At 39.1% G+C, this 21095-nt stretch overlaps 2 protein-coding genes across 2 annotated transcripts; both read left to right on the forward strand.

The window, feature by feature from the left end:
• Positions 1–452: 452 nt before the first annotated feature.
• On the forward strand, positions 453–14229 carry LOC111579435 (transmembrane channel-like protein 6). Its single transcript, XM_023286733.3, has 22 exons — positions 453–985; positions 1437–1537; positions 2585–2716; positions 2820–2954; positions 3053–3203; positions 3353–3440; positions 3524–3781; positions 3874–4085; positions 4172–4316; positions 4769–4912; positions 6008–6165; positions 8210–8300; positions 8550–8647; positions 8743–8838; positions 8926–9001; positions 9090–9223; positions 10716–10892; positions 11211–11289; positions 12344–12416; positions 12565–13804; positions 13946–14037; positions 14181–14229. Exons 1-19 carry the CDS (start codon positions 930–932, stop codon positions 12413–12415), a joined length of 2403 nt encoding a protein of 800 aa, XP_023142501.2. The 5' UTR covers positions 453–929; the 3' UTR covers position 12416; positions 12565–13804; positions 13946–14037; positions 14181–14229.
• A 1324-nt stretch (positions 14230–15553) lies between these two features.
• cenpx (centromere protein X) lies at positions 15554–18384 on the forward strand. Its single transcript, XM_023286738.3, has 5 exons — positions 15554–15636; positions 16214–16265; positions 16349–16402; positions 16493–16581; positions 17013–18384. Exons 1-5 carry the CDS (start codon positions 15601–15603, stop codon positions 17025–17027), a joined length of 246 nt encoding a protein of 81 aa, XP_023142506.1. The 5' UTR covers positions 15554–15600; the 3' UTR covers positions 17028–18384.
• The last annotated feature ends 2711 nt before the right edge of the window (positions 18385–21095 follow it).

Raw genomic sequence — 21095 nt, forward strand, 5'->3', positions numbered from 1 at the left:
CTTTGGATTTGTTGGGTTTTCATGTATATTTTTATGGTCTCAAGCAAAATTCTAAAATAGTCAAGTTAAACTTGATAAATAGTTTTACTGCAGGGTCTGAGCCCTTGCATTTGTTATAGTCAGGTATAGCTGTACTTATTATTATTATTATTATTATTATTATTATTATTATTATTATTATTATTATTATTATTATTATTATTATTATTATTATTATTATTATTATAAAATACACGTGTTGCTTTAAATGTGCTGTCGAGCTAATGGTGATTTGACTGCTTACTGGTGCAGTTCTTCCTTATAACCACTAGAATGCAGTGTATACTCATGATTCTTAACGCCCACAGGTTCAAACACAGTAACTCCCAGTGAAATATTGCAATATAACATTTTATATATATACATTGTTTATTACTTTTTGGAAGATGATTAGTACAATAGTTATTTGTTTAACTGTTGCTACACAAGGTATGCCAGAGATGCCAACATGGCATTTGAGGCCTGCAGCTTTGCACTAATTGCAAATCAGGCACAGCTGTTGTTAAAATTAAAGGGGGAAACTGACAGGGAGTATGATGTGTTTTGACAGTTAGCATAGAGCAGACTGCTACTGGCTTCCCCTTTGCCTTTCATTCATGTATATTTGTGTATTTTTTTTTAGCTCATAGTTCATCAGTAAGGAAGTTGTTGATGCCCCAGCTGTGGTGTGATAAAGGCTGAGAGGAGGATGTGCTCTGTGAGAGAACCTCACACCAAGTACAGCAACACTTTGTCTTTGAGCAGTGACTGCGACAGCGTGGGCAGATAATTATCGATAAGCTTTGACAGACATTTTATGTACAGCGATAAACCCTCTGCTCCACTGTGTTCGATGACGAGCAACCCAGCGGGGGATGTTTATTTACAGTGAAAGGTGAAGATAAAGAACTATGGCCCACAGTGTGAGCTTCAGCATCAATATTTGTGAAATGGAGTCTGACTATGAGTAAGTTCTATTTCTTTCTCACCGTTAATTGCCAAATTAACATGATTGTGTCTTTAGAAGCACGTCAACACAAGAAATCAGCATCGGTAGATTAAGTTTCTTTGACCAATTTGTGTTACGCATATTCTTATTTTCTGTTATTTCACACACATTCTCTTTGACATTTAACCTTGAATAGTCTGTCCTCCCACAGATGACAAGAGTGTGGGAGTTGTCTGTGCTTTTATAGTTGCAACTTTAACTTGATTCTCTCTTGAAGTGCATTTGCATGCACTTCATATTGTTTTTGAGGCTTTTTGCTCCTCAGTATTTCAAACTGCAAAGCAAATCATTTGGAGCTTTGGAGTTGTTGTGGAAAAGTAGAGCCATTCAATAAAAAAGATGCAGTGTTGAAGATGCTCAGGCCAAGGATTTTGGACATTGGGTCAATATTGTCTTTAATCCTTTGCAGGAACGTTGGAGAAGGTCAGAACTCTTCCCTCCAGCTCATCAAAGAGCCTGCAGCACAGAGGTGTCCTGAAATAGAAATGGAAGTGTTTACAGATTGGATAGGTACAAGTACTCAGTTTCTGCTATTTATTGAAAACAGAAATTTAATTCCAGTTTTCAATATCTATAGACTTGGAAAATTTGAAAATGTAGTGCAGATAATTTACAGGAACTACTACACTTCCCTCAAATGTGAATGTGTTGGACTGTGATGTGGATGTAATATAATTAATATAGACTGGATTGTCATAAGCCAATGACATGGAAGACAATGTGACCATTCAGCCACATGTGAAGTGAACAAGACTGATTATCTCATTAAAATGGCACTTGTCAAGGGGTGGGATATATTAGGCAGCAAATGAACACTTAAATCTTGAAATTTCCCAAATTGTGACGGCTGCATGACTAGACCAGAACATCTCCAAAACATTAGGTGTTGTAGAGTGTTCCTGGCATGCAGCGGTTTGTACCTGGCAAATGCAGTCCAGGGAAGGAAAAACTGGTGAACTGGGTTGTGGGTGCAAAGATCATTAATGTGCTTGTCGAGCAAAGCTGGCCTGTGTGGTTTGATCACACAGAAGTGGCCTAGCTGACCTCTGTCCACTATCAAAAGCCCCTACAATGGGCATGTGAACTGTAACATGAAGTATCACGCCTACTTTTGCATTACTCACTTAAATTGCTTAAACACTGTTGCAAACCACATATACCCCTTTATGGTAATGATATTCCTTAATGGCAGTGGATTTTTTCAGCAGGACAATGTGCCCTGCCACACTTCAAAAACTGTTCAGAAATGGTTTGAGGTGCATAGCAAAGAGTTCAAGCTATTGACTCGGCCTCCAGTTTTCCTAGATTTCAGTCTGATTGAGCATTGAGTAAAACCCACTGTGGCTCCAAGACTTAGATCTGCTGTTAATGATTTGGAGCCTAAGACCACGGGACGCCTTCAGAGGCCTTGTGGAGTCCAGGCCTCAATGGGTCAGAGCTGTTTTGGCAGCACAAGGGAGACCTACATGATATTAGGCAGGTGGTTTAATGCTGTGGCTTTTTGGGGTATTATCATGTTTGGTGCTTTCTAACTTACCAAAATTAAGCTCCTCTCAGACAGCCAGTCATCTCGGAGATGCCGTATGAGAGACGAGACCCTTGATAGGGAGCAGATCAACTCTCTCCAGAGACACTGCTGGTCAGATGCTACACTAAAGGTGCTCTCTTCAATGCCAAGTCGCACTGCTGGTGAGATCGAATCCTTCTCTACTGTCTAATTGTTTGAAAGTGTACATTTCCAAATGTAAACTATCAACTTTATGTTTTAAAAAGAATGTCCTTGTCTACAAAGGGCTAAATAGTGCTGCAGTCATTTCCCGGCAAGACAGAGGCTCATCACAGCTACGCAGACCACAGACTGCATCACATCCTCACACCTCAAGACCAGTTCAGGAAGACTTCATCCAGGAGGAAATCAGCACTGAAGGTGAACAAAAGATGCCAAGTGCAACTGTGAGTGCTTTTGTTCTTCATTTTAAACCTTTCACTACAATGAATCTCTTTCTATGTCACCAACATTCACAGATGCAGTAGATGATCTGATTGGTTCTAACTTTTGGTTCATTGAGGACAATAAGGAGCAGTTGGTAGCCAACCTCCAAGGCTTCTCAGTGAGTGACGGCATGTGCAAACTGCGAGCCATGCCGCTTAGCCTGGCAGATAAGCTGGAAATCAGGTACATGAGATACCGAATACACAAAATAACCATAGGAATGATGCAGCTTAAATGGCAAACATGATCAGTAACTCCAAGCATCTGGTCGCCTTTTTGAATCTGCTCTCTCCACCTTTTGGAATAACTCTACTTCGTCTGTCTTTCATTAGGCGACTTGCTTTCACTGCTGTGGCTGAAAGTTCACTCATCAGCAGGAATATTCCATGCTACCGCCGTCTAAGCGTGTACATTTCGAGAGTGAGTACAAGCAGTATACGACATGCTAAGGTATACCATATGTTTTGTGTGCGTATCGCATCTTCATGTTGTTCTCCCCTCAGACTTGGCGCCACTGCCTGTTTAGCTGCCTCTCTGTCCTCAGCTCCCTCCAGTTGTGGCATTCACCCATGAAGAGACTGTGCGGCCGTTACGGAACTGGAGTGCTCTCTTACTTCCTCTTTCTCCGAACCCTCCTGTTGTTTAACCTCCTCCTCTTTGTCATCATCGGCCTGTTCCTGATCTTCCCTCAAGCCATCCATCCTCCTCCTCATGACTCTCATCTTGACACTTTGACTGGCCTTGAGCTTCTCACAGGCATGGTCAGATGAGCTGTATACTTTACATTCCAGCAGCATTCACATGTTTATTTCTGGGGTGCTCTTTTGAACCAGACCTTTCTTATCCTCTGCAGGGTTACCTTTCTCATAGCTTAATGTTTTATGGCTACTACTCCAACACCATCATCAAAACTTGTCGAGCTCCTGACTCAAAGCCCAGCTCCACTGGTGATCAGACAGCCTGCAACAATGACGTGCCCCTGGTGGTGCCGTACAGCATACCTGCAGCTTATTTCTTTACCATCATCATTGCATTCTTCATTATCTGCATCATCCTAGTGTACAGGTTGGATGATAAGTGAATTACTTATGTGTTAATTATGCTTAATTCCATCTGTGCAGTGTGTTTTATGGTTGACTGTTGTCCCACAGCATGTCTAAGTCCTTTGGAAGAAGTTTTCAAGTCCTCAAGTCTAACAGGAATCTGGCAGCAAAAGTTTTCTGCTCCTGGGATTTTAAAGTCAGCAAGACGACATCTGTGAGACTTCAATCTGAGAAAATCAGCACTCAGCTCAAAGTATGCATCATTTGAATGTTCAGGCAGATTCACTGATGTGTGAAGCATGTAAATACCAAAATAGTGTGAAGTTTTAAAACATTTGAAACAGAACAAACTAGTGAGTCTTTTTTTTTTTTTTTTTTTTTTTTGACCAGTGAATAATCTTTGGTAATTCTCAGCAACAGATACCTGACTAATTATAGTCAACATTATATGCTTGGACACTTTATCACACTAGTTTTTGTGTCTTGAATTTACACACAGGAAATGTGCATTTTCACAGCCCATGTTATTCTTGTTGCATGCTCCTCAGTATGCACATACCTGCTAGTGAAAATTTTCTTATTCAGGTAGGGTTTGTACATCGGTTTAAAATGTACAGTGCATTATTACAGTTGTCACCAAGCAGCCAGTGCCAATCAGGGTTTCAATTGGGTGGCGGAACATCACAAAGGCTGCTTTTCTAACAGGAGCAGCTGTCCGAGATGGTCAGTGGAGAAGACAAAAAGAGCTGCATTCAGCAACTCTGCCGCCTTGTAGTCCACATGACAGCCTGGGTCACAAGTCTGGCCAGCATTGTCCTGAGCGCCTCCGGAGTCCACTACCTGTCAGAGGTTAGACATAAATCCAGCAGCTGTCCAGCAACATCTACTGTGTAACCACACATGACAGATCACATGCTCCACTTTAAAATTTTCTCAAGACTACTACAGAAATAGAAGAAAGCACCACACTCACCACAGTTTATTACTTCTCCTTTTTTCTTTCCTGCCAGACACTTTATACATTTTTTGCTTCCTGTTATTTTACTGCACTGCTATGTGTGACAATCAGCAAAAAACATCATAACTGGGATATTGGAAGGAGAGCTTGTTGAACACAGTGGTTCCATAATTTTACTTTAATGAAAGTTATACTTTGCCCACAAACATACAGCATAATACTCTCTTCTTATAGAGTGCAATGCTGAGAACAAAATATCCATCAATCCATTATCTATACACTGTTTAATCTTCATTAGGGTCGAGGAGGGGCTGGAAACTATCCCAGCTGACTTGGGGTGAAGGCAGAGGACACCCTGGACAGGTCACCAGTATATCACAGGACTACATATAGATACAAATAATTACACTTGAATTCATACCTACAGACAATTTAGAATCATCAATTAACGTCCGCATGTTTTTGGACAGTGAGGGGAAGCCAGAGTACTCAGAGAAAACCCACACATGCACAGGGAGAGCATGCAAAGAAAGATCCAAGGCCCAGGCAGGGACGCAAACCAGGCATCTTCTAGCTGCAAGGTGATGGTGCTAACCACCGAGCCACTGTGCAGCCCAGAACTAAATATATATCTTTGTATTTTTGATTAGATGGATCTGTTCACAGGATGAGCATCACTGGTTTTTGTCTTTGTCTTCCTAAGTCTCGGAGTAAATCTTGGTCATTCAAACCTGCAGCACACAGCTTTTTATTGTTCTCAAATGAACTGCTTTCAAGGGCTTTTCCACAGAGGCTTTCTGATGAGTCATAGCAAGAAAAGCAAAGGTGGAACTAATCTAGCATCTAGTCTAGCATTTACTGCACAGCAGTGCAGGAGTTAGCAAAGTTAAATTGCTGACAAAACTAGAACTTGAGTTTCTCTCCATGTTTTTCTTCTGGTCATGACTCTACAGCAATGATTGTGATTTTTGTCCATTTCGTCACAGGTCACCATTCGCCATCATCTTCTCAGAGAGGCTGAGCTGCTACTCTTGTCTGCGGTAGTGTCAGGAATTAATCTGTTACTCCCTAGCCTCTTCAACTTGTGTGCTTGGGTAGAGAAGTATGATTCACCTGGTGCTCGACTCTATGTCTCCATCTTCAGGTGAGAAATATGGAAACAAAAGAACTTATAATATCACTGCACATTAATCTTCAGATCATTCATGTAGAACAAGACAAAGCAAGGCCAAATTTCTTAAAGCAAAGGTCAGTATGATTTAGAAATAGAGAGACGCAAAAGAGAAATCTCTTTGAACTTCATTTATTGTGTTAACATTTTTCTGAAATGCTGTCTCATTTACAGATTTTTTTTCAGTTTTACACTGATTTTAATTTTAAAAATGATAGTTTTATAGCAGCGAGTAGACTTAACATTGTGTCTGGATCACATACAGTGGTGGAAAAAAATTTCAGACACCCTTAAAATTTTAGACAATCTCAATTATTATCATGAAATATTTGTGTTTTTTGTGTTTCAAAAGGTGTGGTTGCATTAGATGGACACAAACAAATACAAATTACATATATTTTTGTTTATTGTTTACAAGAAAAACTAACATGCCGTTATTCTTGACAGTTTCAATATGTCAGTTCTCAACATTGTCAGTATCAAAGTCAACAAATAGAAAATGTGTTCAAAACTGAACAAAAAATAAACCATCACATCATCAAATTAATATTTAGTAGTCCTGCCATAAGCATGCAGTAGAGCTCTTATCCTGGCTGGCATGTTCCCCACAAACCTTTCACACTGTTGAGGGGTAATCTTGTCCCCTTCTTCTTGAATTACTGCTTGTAATTCTTATAAATTCTTTGGTTTACACTTGGAAGTAGACCTTTTGATAATCCACCACAGATTTTCAATGGGGGTCATGTCTGGGGATTGAGCTGGCTACTCTAAGACCTGGATAATGTGCTCCTGCTGCCAAGTTCTACTTGTGCTGGATGAGTGGCAAGGGGCATTATCTTGTTGAAGCATCCAGTTTGGACCTCAGCGAAACAGTGCATGTGCAGACAGGAGTATGTGGAACTGGAGAATGGCGCAATACTTGGCAGAGTTCAGTGTGCTACCACAGACTGTGAGATAACCAACACCAGCAGCACTCATGTATCCCCAAACCATGGTACTGCCTCCATCATGCTTGACAGGAGGCACTGTACATGCTGGAGATAGTGCTTCACCTGGCTAATGTGATTGTACGCTAATGTGCGTACTCTCACATTAGCAGGAGGAAGACAAAGCTGCAAACTGGACTCATCTGACCGCAGAATCTTCTTCCAATTCCTAGCTGTCCAGTTCTTGTGTGCTTGAGCCCAATGACGCCAGGTTAACCTCTGTCTCTCATTGATCATTGACAACCTTGTAGGACCTTCAGCCATGATCTAAAAGTCGGCCACATACAGTGCGGGTGGAACACTGGACACCAGTTTGGTTTGACCACTGCTGCTGAAACTCCTGTGAGGTCATTCGGCGGTTTTCCCTGCACATACGGATCAGGATGCAGTCATTTCTGGTTGAAGAAACCCTTGGACGCCCAGATCTTGGTTTGTCTTCCAAGCTGTTGGTTCGTCTGTATTTCAGCAGAGTGTATCCAACTGCTAAAGGACTGTATCTGCACTTCCCGGCTATCTGGCCACATCTGTAACCTTCCTGGCTGAGAATCTGTATATTCAGGCGTGTTTCCTGTGTTAGGTTCCTTGTTTTAACCATTTTTGTCTCTGAAGAACTTTCAAATGTGCTGGCTTTATATAGACACAAAGCACAGCAACAAAAATTGTGTCTTTTAATAAAAAGCACAACTTTCATTAGTGGATCACTGGTACCAAAATGCCCCCAAACTCAAAATTTCTTATGCATTTTTATGGAACCAATCAATTTTAAGTTTTTAATGATTTTTTTTAGGAATTGTTTAGCATTTTGGCTGTGACTGTACTAAAAGAAATTGCACTTGAAGACCTAAGAGTGATTCTTAATGCAATATTTCACAAATGCATGCAGTGTCCAAAAATTTTTTTCCACCACTGTATGTGGACATCAAAAACTAAAAGATGCACTGTAGCAAATACAAAATAGATAACCGATGTTTGTGTTGTAGGTGTTTGGCTGTATTTTGTCAAATGAAAAATTGAGGATTTTAATTTCTCAGGAACCTGTTGTTGAAGGTCAGTATTGTTGGAGTGCTGTGCTACCGCTGGCTGGGGAAAATTGCTGTGGAACCAGAAAAGCAAGGTTTACAGGTTACAAACATCGTCTTACTTACCTCTCATAATTACATTTACAACACAACACTGAGTTATGCAAAGCTCTTCATTCCTGAGAGTGGTGTTAGGACACAAATTAAGTGTGTCAGACTTTGACTGAGCCCTTCTTCAGAGCAGCTATTTTGAGTTGAGATAGTAGGTAAACACAGTGGTTACAAATCATATTTAAGTTCACCTTAAATCTATCTTTTGCAAATTCTTTACATTTATGTCTGTTGTCTACAGTGTTGGGAGAGTTTTGTGGGGCAAGAACTCTATCGACTGCTCCTGATGGACTTCATATTTACTGCTCTTTACACATTTTTGGGAGAGTTTATATGGAGGCAAGTTGATGATTTACTGACTGATTAGTATCTTGGTTTTGTTGTTTAATGTAAAACAATTCATAGTTACACCACAGTCTGATATCTATCTCCAGGCTCTTCTCTGAAAAAAGGCTCAAAAGGAACAGGAAACCGATGTTTGACATTGCCCGAAATGTGTTGGAGCTCATATATGGACAAACTCTTACTTGGTAAATATACAATTTGAACACCCCATTTTGTGAAACCTAACGCATATAACAAGAAAAGTCAAATAAATAGTCTTGTGTTATTCACAGGCTTGGAGTGCTGTTTGCTCCACTGCTCCCTGCCATCCAAATCATAAAGCTGTTTGTGGTGTTTTACATGAAGAAGGTTGGTGCAATACGTGGTCTTGTGTAGCCGTCACTCGTGACTGGATTGAATGACAAACTTAACATTCTGTCTCTGGTTTCTTCCCCAGGCCAGCCTGACAGCCAATTGTCAGGCCTCTAAAAAGCCCTGGAGGGCCACTCAAATGACAACACTGTTCATCTCTCTTTTGTGCTTCCCCTCATTTATTGGTGCTGCCGTGTCTGTCACTTATACAGTTTGGACGTAAGTACACCAGTAACCCCTCTCCATGACAGTAATGCTAATAGGCAGGGTCTGCATGGAATGGCATGCATGCATTCCACAACCTCAGAGTCAAATCTTTTTAAAAACAACCTCTAAACACAATGACAATCTGTCAAGTACAAACTAAAAAGCATAATAGGTTTAATACTGTTCACTCGACATCCATACTTTTAAGGGAATGACGAGAAAATTTTAAGTTTTTTTTTTCTTTTGTCACAAATCCATTGAAAAAAATCAAATCAATGATTTTAACACATTGACAACAGATCCTGACTTACATAGTGATTGGACAACGTTAGCCTGAAACAGATACATTGGTGTATATATTATCTGATATACACTGGTATAAAAACGTTCTTTTACAGAATATAGCATAGAAAAAGATGCTATGGGGAATTTAGAAACAGTCTCATCGTAATTTCTCCAGCAAAACGAATTTGACTCCAATCATCCCAGCATTGTCTGTAGCACATGTAGCAGAGTACACATCACAGATGAAGAGATTGTGGTGAGTTGCTAGCTAGTTTGTGAAATACATTGCTGAAAAGTAAAGATATGATGATCTTATCATTTTCCTGTCAACACTAATATCAACAATATCAGCCGATATATTGATATCCGAATTTCTTACTCCCTAAAATTGGGATCAGCCCCAGAAAAGTCTGATATATATTGAATACCTTTCTGATATAGGTGACAACCTTCTATTTTATATAATGTTTGTTGCTGCAGGATAATTAAAGTCTGGTGTTGTTCATTTTCACTAATCTGCAGCTGAAAGCAATCATTAACAAATGCAGAATCTATTCATGTTAGATAAGACCAGGTTTTTAAAATGACATTGTAGTTTAAAAGAAGTAGTTGAACATTTTGGGAAATATGTCCACTGGTTTTCATTTTGAGGGTCATACTACATTTTTTTCTGTATGACACATAGGAAGCTACCTTGAAGTTCTGGTTAGCTTATCTTGGCACAATGAATGGAATCTGCTTCCCAGCACCTCTAATGCTCACTAATTAACATGTTACATATTGTTTTCTTAATCAATACAAAAACCGAAGTGCAAGAATGACATCTCACCTTTTCACAATCACTTAAAGATGCATGACTTATAAATGACTTACTCAATTTGTGAACTTTAATAATGTATGACTGGTTAATTGTGTCCAACCTCTAATTAACACACAAACATCATGAGCACTATATTTTTTAACCCAAACCTGATAGGAAAGTGTTTCTGAAAATGTCAAACAGTTCCTTAAGATTTATGTCTTCTTTAGGACTGGGGGCTGAATGAGTGGAAATTTTGGAAAGTATAACAAGATGAGCTAAAGCATTGTTGGTTTGGCACATTTCATGGGATTTGTTGAGAATTTCAGGCTGAGGGATCCTCCCTATCCTCCTGCCCACTCTTTAAATCAAATATGCCTGAGGCTTGAGCTTGAAGAATCTTTTTTTTTTCACGTCCAGGATTAAACCTTCCTCAGGGTGCGGTCCGTTCAGGAATCTCACCACCATGACCGAGTCAGGGTACCTGTGGGACAAGGAGCTGAAGAACGCTCATCCAGTCCTGTCTTGGCTCAGCTGGGTTTACAACTCTCTGATAGAGAACCCACTGTTCCTCTTCCTTGTCACTGGAGTCCTTCTGTGAGTGTCAGTGATTGTCTGAGGTGTTCACTTTTGCTATGATTTATTTATTTTTTGTTATTTATTTTGTATATTGTTCTCATTTCATATTGTAATCATTTTTTCTTCTATTTTGCTGTAATGCCAACTTTTCTTGGCACTTAACATAAACATACACCATAATGCCACTGCATCTGTAATTGTGTCTGTATTGTAGTAGTAACCTTAACAAAATATCTGCTTTCTTGAATCATTTAATAGCTGTGAGAGTATAACTGTATTTGAATACTGTGTATGCTCTTTGAATATGAATTTATCCCTTATGGTTTTTATTTTCAGAATGGTGATATACTTTCACTCTGAACTTGTTGATGGCCAAAAGAAAATCATCAGTCGGTTGGAAAAGCAACTTGAAAATGTATGGGTAATCTTTAAACTAACCTGAGTCTGCAGGCCTTTCAGCAACTCTGTGAGACTTTATGAAAGCATGATGGTAAAATGTGCAGAATAATACTGCTGACATGTGCAGCAGATGCTATAGGGATGCTGAAATGTGTTTGCAAGTACCCATTTGTATCTTGTAAAATATAGATCAGACGGTATGTACAGGATGGGTGCAGCCTCAGGATTTGAAAAGTAAAACCAGTACAGAAGTACCTTAAACCTGCATTCTTTCTAACAGCCAGCAGGGGGTGACTCCTAATTGCAAAATGAAGTACTAGTGTAGAAGTGTATGAGGAAATTACTCTATTTCCCACTTGATCTATTACCCCAGTAAACATCTTCATACTGAGTTTCTAGTCTGAATTGTTAGTTTCAAGTCTCCTTCAATACATCATGATCTTCATTTGGTAAATTATGGAATTTATGTATTAGTATGAGTATAATAAATAATGCTTTAGGGTATGGCTACCTTGTGATTGACAAGTAGCTACCACATGGTCATGTAAAGTTTCCTTGAACAGATTCAACCCTTGCACTTCACATCTGGTTTCTAAAGACCAAAATGGCAATAGCCACATGTCAAACTCAAAGTTTCAAAATGGTAGTCCATAAATCAATGAGTTACATCATGGTGGTCCATTGTTTATATGCTAGTACAGTGTATGATTTTTAACTGATGATGGCACCAGTGGAAAAGATTAGGCTACACTTAAGTTATGGAAGTTCATCCGGAGGGAGATAGTAACAACTGAGCCAAAGTCAGTTCTAATTTTATTTTTTAAAAACTGGATAAGTGAAAACTTTGACTTTGTGACACTGGCAGAAAAATCAAAGTAAAAAAAAAAAAAAAAAAAAAAATCAACATTATGGTGGCACTAAAGTCAGCAAAGTAATGAAAAATGATCCTATAGGCATCATGAATAATATTTCTACTATGTTACTAGCATAGCTAAAAATACAATAAGTATATACATTGTATTCATATTGACTTTAATGCATATTGTGTATTTTTTTTATCTTGTGTACAGGAGGGTAAGGATAAAAAGTTCCTCATCTCAAAACTACAAGAGATTTATGAACAAAATGGTTCTCATGGATAAGGTGGGTATTTATGATACATATCCTCATTGTAGTTAGATCAGGTCTCTTTATCTTTTCCTTTTTCCTTTGATAACATAATTTCTCAACTAGAAACACCTGTTTATGTGAAGACTGTCTTTCACGTGTTTTTGCTGTTTGTTTTCTACAGTTGGGTGCTAAGCGGCATTGACAGGTGTATAGCGTTGGCAAGATAACATCTCACAACAACAAGTATGTTGGCTTTGATGTTATGTCATCAATTCTCGGAAGGTTGTCTGCATGATCTGGAATGTCACTCACAAGCTACAAAGAGGAAAAGCATAAATCCAAAATCAGTAACCATAAAGTTTGTTCATTTCAAATATATTCCACTATCTTTCTGATATTGTTCTGGAAAAAAATCCCTTGCTGTTGGCACCATAACAGGGCCACTAGTATTTATTTATAGGTAGAGTTCTTACTTTATGTCAGGGTGTATATTTTTGTATGCTGTATGGATTTTTGTAGTTATTCTGTCACTTTGTTAAAGGTGATAAATAATTAAGTTGAATGTATGGTATGAAAAGAAAAAATAAACTTGTTTGAGCACATCTTAGCGGAACAAGGAATGCTTCTGAAAACATTTTTCTTTTCATCTGCTTGGCCCAAATTTGTCATTCATTGGAAAACTTACAATGAACAGTCATCTTCTTATTTGCTGCTGTTCAAGACCGGATTAATTCTACAAAACACAGGACTGGAGGTCAACAGAAACTGAAAATGTGCTCTAAAGAGCATTACACATTCAGTGTAAGATAAATCAAATTATCTTCAGAAAAAAAACGCAGGACAGTGATATATCAGCATTATGTATTGTTCTAGAAATGCTTTAGGGGATTATAATTCTTTTTTCTGATATCTTAAAAAACATATCTAGAATTAAAAACAAAAAAGTTATGAGGAGCGGTTTATTCATTTTCTTCAAATGCAGCGACTTGCAAACATAAATGTATTTTTTAAAAATTAAATACATTTAAACCTGGTGACGACCATTTCACAGACAAAAACTATACTCCGAAGACAGCTTGTAGCTACAAAACCTGTAAACCACCAGCAATGTCACACATCAGGGGAATGTGTCAGTTTGCATACTACTCCATTACCAAGGTGCTCTGTAATGTCAGCTATCCTCTAATGCCATTTTGAGCCCTCTACCCCCACCCCATAGCTGTGAAACAAGTTTGGTAGCTCTATGACCATGAACAATTTTTTCTTGTTAACTTGATGAAAAACAAAAATGAAAAGAGGAGGAGATTTCCTTGTTTGGAGGATATTATGAACCCACTCCACTGCAGGTTGCTCTGTATTTTGGGTTGGTCTGCACCGAATGAGAGGTTCGTCTCACATGAACATGTCAGTGATGGCCTCTGGTAAGTAAAAGTTTTCTTGATTTCATCTGCAATTAAACCAGATTGATGATTATACATATTATAAACGTATTATAATTTTATAACTTCTCCTATTGCATTGAGATAAAAAAACAATACTTCCAAAACATTGTCCTTCCCCAGATAACATGGAAGTGGACACAGCATCTAAAAAGCGAGTGTACATCAGCCTTCCAAAGAAATATATGGTTGACTTGGCCAAAAATTATGAACTGGTAAATTTGTTTTATTCCTATATTTAGAGGGTACAGCACATAATTTTATTTTATTGACAAAAGCTGCAATGTTTTTGGTGTTTTAAAAAAAATCTTTTTGACACAATATGCCACAACGCTAATAAAATTGTGCTTTTTGTCAGGACCATGGATTAGTTATAAAACACCTAAATCCCTATTTAAATGAAGGCTATATACAGGCTTACTTCAGAGAATGGGGCACTGTCGCATCGTGCAAGGTAAACACTGAAAAGATAATACTTTAGTAGTGCCTTGGTTCCTGTATTGTGGTGTAAACTATACAGATAAAGGATGATTTGTAACCTAATTTAACACATTTACTTTGTGTAATTAAATCCCAGATTAAGAGGAACCCCAACTCTGGGAAAGACAAGGTGGTGGCTTTTGTGAGGTTTTCTGCAGAGGATGAAGCAGACAAAGCAGACTGGGCTGGTCCTCATTATATTGGAGGCACAGAAGTGACAGTGAAACGATTCGTTAGTCCAAAGGTGGGTGGGGGCTTATGTTTTGCCCCTTGTGTTGTAATACTGGCCATTGAAATAGAAAATTTCAGCTTATAGAAAGAAATATTGATTAGCATTATTTGATCCTAAAACTGTGCATTTGCTCTCTACTCCTTTAAAATCTGTCTGTCAGACTGAAGAGGACTCAGAGGAAGAGGTCACCGCAGTCCCTGCTAAACCTCCACCACGGCGTTCGATGGGTCTGGGCTACATACTTGAAGATGCTCAGTGGTTAGATGATGATATGAATCAATGAAGAAACAATCCTTTCTTTTTCACAAGTGTCGAGTGTTTTGAAAAGAAAAAAAGATGAAAAGATAGTTTGACCAGTTTGAAAGTATTCTTCATGTCATACGTAGAACAAACAAACTGATGCACATGTTCACTGTATAACACATATTTTGATTTTGTTGTATTTTATGTCAGTTTTTTTCTTTAGAGGAATAATAAGGTTGATTACTAGTATACTATTTAAGGACATGAGGTGTTATCACAGTCCACGTGCAAATTAGGCATGTCTCCCTTTGTGCAGCTAACATTAACGAGTGCAGCATGATTTATCCTTAAAAAAAAAAAAAAATCACATGACGGTACAGGATTGTGTGAAAGTATATTACCAGCTCACATTATTGTTCTATTTTAAAAAAATAAAGAAACCAATGCTTTTGGCATATACAGTGCTGTTTATACTGTTGTCATTCTCATCTCTTGAGTCAAATTATTAAAAAAAAAAAACCCATCAAATGAAGGTAAACTATTTAAATATAGTGTATGAAATGTGAATGGATTTCATAGAAAGAAATATATAAAGGAAAAAAAAACATGTCGTTTATTACTTTTATTTTATCTGACACAAATTATAAAATTAAATATTTTATTTTCTTAATTGACGTAGAAAGATAAAATTCAGTCTGATAAAATTTTGTTTACGTACGTCTGGCGGTGCGTATCGCGTCAGAGACTAAAGCTTGTTAAGAGCCAATCCCTGCGCAGAGTGCCACAGCGCCAAGTTTCTTTCTTTCTTCTGCAGCGTCAAAACATGGCGGAAAAGGACGGAGAAATTTGCTTTAAAAAGGTAAGAAGCAAGAATATTGCTGCCTTAAGTGCGGTGCCTACTTGGTTTATCCGTGGATAAATAAAAAACGTTTCCTTCTCTTTACGAGTGAATTGCTGTATTTAGTTCCAGCGTACCCGCCCCTTCTGTTAACAGAGCACATGCATTGTTCCGCTGTTGTCACAAGATACCTAGAACTTAACATCTCGTTAGAGTATCCAGCTATTCAGGGCATTCACAATATAACTATGTACGCCGAAAAGAGGAGCGGTTAATAATGACTTTAAATGTGCTCTAGAGTAGTCACTGTTTCTGAGTATTTTCGACGTCACATTAGAGCTTAATAAATTATCATTTTTTCGAATGTAGTTTGGTGGGTAGAAGGGACGCAGGGGAACGAATGCTTGGGGAAGTTAAATAAGAGCTTTTACAAATGTAGATTAGGGGTAAATATTATCACAGCAGCACTATGTTAAGTATATTTAGTCTGCTTCATTGGCACACACAAAAAGATTGCATTTAGACAGATTTACGGATGGAAAACCCCTCTGAGAGTTTTCCCACATAAACTGTACAATATTATGTGCTCTGTTTGCAGGAAACAATAAGCAAACTCTTGTGTAGTTTCTTCAAGGAAGATAAAACCAAACGTGAGTTGGATGAATATTTTATTTTGAGTAAATGTCATTTTTATTAATGATTCTCTGGTTCAACATACCTACCTGTTTTCCAGTAAGTGGTGATGCTACGCTGCTCATGGCTGAGATGCTTAAAATATTTGTCCAAGGTAATGAGTTTTGAGGCAGTTGTTTACATTCTGAGAGACAACACCTGACAGCTTGGTTATAAAACTGTTGATTTCTCATCTCATTTCCAGAAGCTGCTGTGAGATCACAGAAACAAGCTGAAGCTGAAGACTGTGACCAAGTAGATATTGAACATTTTGAAAAGATCCTACCACAGCTGGTGAGTAGCCTAACGGGCTCCACAAAATATAGCTTTTAATTAAAACCAATGCATAGCCACAGCTTTTGCTTTTGGTGAATATGGCTCTGGCTTAATTGCAGCCAGTTACTTTGTGATATTCAGTGCCCACAATTGTACTTTTAAATAAGAAAGTTAATTTTTTTTTTTCCAGAAGTCTAACAATCCAAATTGGTCGAACTGTTTGTATTTAGTTTTTCACAAAGTGCTGCTTGCACATAAAGAGCAATTTTGACACAAGACAAATCTTACCTTTGCATCCATTTTTGCATCATTACATAAAAACTTGAAAGTTTAAAACACTTTGTTGTATAAACATTGTCAGGGCTTTTACCAATTAGACTGATTTATCATTTTGTTACAAAAAAGGTTTGCTTTCCAATATTTGACAATCTCTCCATCTCTCTCTCCAGCTTCTGGACTTCTAGCACAACGATTCCACAAGATGGAGCCATAGTGCTGCCAGCATGTGCCTATTTCCACATTACACTCTCTACAGCTACAAGTTTTGTTTTACTGATGTATATTTTTTTAGTATTACTGCAATTTCAGATCACCCAAATCTGAGATAACAGGAAGATTGGCATAATGTATATATTTACATTTTGTGATTTTTTTTTTTTTTAAACAAAAATAGAAAGCAGTAGTGTTGTCCACACTCCACCACACTGCCACGAATAAGGGCCACCTGTGCTCACTTGTGCAACAACAGGTGCCTCCAGCATGCTCCATGGTGCCCTTCATCAAAGCCTCCAGGAGCAGTTGGAAGCAATTAGAGTAATAAGGGGAGCAGCCAGTCCCTTAGATGATGACAAGTGCCAGGAAAAAACTAGTACCCCCTCCGGCCACTTTGAAGTTCCCTTTTGCTGTCCTGCGATGTTTAGTTAGAGGTGGGGGGAAGGGCAAAGGGGACCTCTGGCACAGGGGGAAAGTTGAATGGGAGTGTGTGTGCAGTATGTGTGCACGTGTTAACTAAACATGGCTAGAGACCACACGCATAGATATTCTATTTGAAAGGAAACATAACAAAACACATTGGAACATGGTCCAAGAAGAGCAGGGTGTAATTCTGAAGGTAAATAAACAAAAGAGGCGAGTAGTAGAGGTGCTTTCTCTACTTTCATCACAGCAGAGGGGGAAGTTGGGCCTACAAGGGAGCGGGTAATGTGGGGTTTTCTAACCCAAGTAGCTCTGATGGTTTTCCACCAGCAGTGCAATTGACCAATGTGTCCTCACTGTGAGTCAGCATAGCTGTACAACACCTCACACTATTTATTTGTGTGGCTCTTGGGTGACTCACTGTGCTTACAAATGCCGCTCACATACAGCTGGAAGCAACTTAGTCGAAAGTCAAGAATCCGGGCTCAAATAGGTGCTCAAGGACACAGCACCTGGAATTTGACCCAGCACCTTTTTAGTAAGGCCGAGGCAGGATTTGTGTTTCCCAGGGGTAACTTCTAGAGCACGCTTTCAGGAGGAGGTGTGGTTGGTTGACTAGGTGGTGTTTTAGGCAGAAAACAACTTTTGGCAGTAAATAATTTACTATTTTTAATATTATATTTATGTCTTGTCCTTTCTCTCTGGTTAGAACATGAATCAAATTACTTCATTAAAAAAGTAGAATTCATCTGTATCGATTATCACAATAAGAATGTAATGAGTAAAATTTGCAATTTTGTGTGTAACTTGTATTATACAGGCTCTCTGGAGGCTTACTCAAATTAAAATTGATCTTTCCCAACTGGAAATTCTTCCATATGATATAAAAAAACTTATTCTCTTGGATCTCCCAATCATTTTTTTTCCCACAATATGAGCTGTTGGATGTCTCTGTACTTGCAGAGCAATGCACTACTGTACAACTTTTCTCCTTATGCATCTTAGTGGAACAAATTACATCTGAAGGCAGTGTTATTAAACATACGAAAGCAGTTAGGACAAGAATGGGGAGGGGCGTTGAAGAGAGTAATGAGTTAAAGCTTTTCTTGATCATACATTAAAGGCAGGGAGTGTCGACAGCCAGTCCAGACGCTTTGGAGAAGCTCCGGAGTGAGAAGCTGTTCCTAGGAGACAGAGACTGATCTGTATCCAGCCTTCTGGCTGGTCTTTGGACAGCGCTGCACATGGGATCAGGCCTTCAGCACTGCTTGAAGATTTAAGCCTGATTGTAGACGTCAATGTCAATACTGGTTGCATTGGAGCACCTGTGACTGCCAAGATGATTTTCTATTTCTTAGTTGTACATTGAATTTATTGTTCCTACTAAAAGAATAATAATAATCAGTGTAACTGTGTTAGTAACAAATGCTTTTGGGACAGTCATTTTAAAAAAATCAAAAAACAAGATGAAATAAAACTCAGGCTGTCTGTTTCTAGGAATATGTGACCTGTGCAAATGCACTATACACTTTTTATTATAGTGATGCAAACAGAGCTGTAAGTCTGCACACATCTGATAAATCTGTGGTAAAAGTAATCATGGTTCAGGATAATGTTTGTCTGGGGTGGAGTTGTCTACATTGGTTTAAAGAGTCCCTGTGAGGGTCTGTTAGGATTATGTCAAATTTCTCTTCTTAATGCACCGCTCAGTAGTCTGGTTTGTTTTTTCTTTTAGAATGACACAGCTTCTCCCATCTTTCCAACTTTCTGTCATCTCAGAGCTCCTTTCTTCTCTGGCCCAAACTAAATCATGACAAGTCATCATAATACGCCCATTTTCCTGACTGGCTTTCTGAGATGGCTGTAACAACATTCACCAAGTCAATATCCAAACTGTATGAACTACATTAAAATTTAAGGCTTACATGGCACATAAAGCATTCACTTTTTCCATGCATTTGTGCATAAAAACACTTATGGTGCGGTATACATCATTTTCATTGGTAATGATGCAAGGCTTTGCCCTTTATAACACAGACCTTGTTCTTTTGTTACATCTGGTTAAACATTTAGTTTTAGATTTTGAAAAAATCAAAGAACATCCATTGTAATTCAAGCAGTTTTTATGTAATAATTGTTCTAAAGACAGAAGGCAGCGGGAAATCATAATCCACAGTGTAACTACAGGTGTCAAAGTGTTACTTTGACCAACATCATTTCAACTGCACATTTGAAAGTATTTACGCTATAAATATTTGATGCCATGCATCTGTTCTTAGATGTTTGTGTGCATGTATATGCTTGCATGAATGTTGTGCTTCATCTGGGGCTGTGATGCATTAGTGATCAGGAGACAAGAGGCCCTTGTGGCCCCCTTATGGGCATGGAACTGTCTAACCATGGAGGAATGCTGAAAGGGACATGGGGTGAGTGCATTCCTCTTACCCCATGTGCAACTCTCACACACAAAAAGTTGCTAACATTTATAGTGCTGTCCAAACAACAAAACACAGTCACTGGCATTTAGCGCGCATGCGTTTTACAGGATGCTTGCGTGTGTGGAGAGAACGCAAATACAGACGCAGCATCTCTGTTGATTGCATATACTGCTGTGACATGCAGGTTTCTGGGAGGCCCCAGGCCTCTCCAAGGGGCCTGGGGTCCTTAGGCTAAGCTTTGTTAAGGAGCCACGGGGCCCACGCTGGGGATGATTAGAACATACCTGGCAGTTTGAGCCACTTGGGCGCTCTGCTGGGATCACTCCTAAATGGTTGTGGCGCTTGGCTGTTAGTCTGAGGCTGGAGATGGTCTGCCGCTGTGTTCTGTGTATCGGCTGGAGCTTTGGTAGCCACAGGGGGCGGAAAGGATTCTTCCGGAACCAGTGAGGTGGATGATGAGGTCAAAGACCTTGGCACGCAGCTGAAGAGGGGAAAAGGGAGCAAGAGAAATGTACAATTAGGCCCACAGCTGGGTTATTTCTGGAGCACTGTACTACTACCTTAACTACATTACCCTCCTATTCCACCCCAAGTCCATGTACTCTCTGTCTCCACCTCTCCTCTCTGCATAGTGGTGACATGGTCAGGGGATAGGCAATAACAACACAGTAATCCCCTTACATAACACTGCGCAAACTCAATGAAACAAGACCATTCAATTAATTTGGGGAGCATCTAAAAATAAAGATGACGTCAAAAGATGTGTGTGCGGGAGGTGGGCTTGCACCCCAAATGAGGTGCTGAGGGACCGGAGGTCAGCATTACACTCTATTTTTAGGTCCCATCAAAAGCAGTGATATAAAAATACTCCAGCACTGACCCTCACAAGACCTGTCAGTCATGCTTAGAGAAGCTGTGAACCTGAAGGTCATGCACTTGGAATGATGAAAGGGCCGATGTTTGATGATATTTAAAAAGAAGTCAAGTAATGACCGAAATCTCTTTAGCTGGTGGCAGGTGGCACAGTGTGATGTTTTTTGTTAGACTTGTTAAAGGACTTCATCTGCAGGCATGTAAATCCCTCGGCGACAGGCTAATCTTCACTGCAAGAAGACCATGCATATTGTGGACCACACTCGTAAAAAGGGCAAGTGACAGTTTGACTTTTATGTCCAATTT

This window comes from Amphiprion ocellaris, chromosome 19 (genome assembly GCF_022539595.1).
Source record: "Amphiprion ocellaris isolate individual 3 ecotype Okinawa chromosome 19, ASM2253959v1, whole genome shotgun sequence".
NCBI lineage: Eukaryota > Metazoa > Chordata > Actinopteri > Pomacentridae > Amphiprion > Amphiprion ocellaris.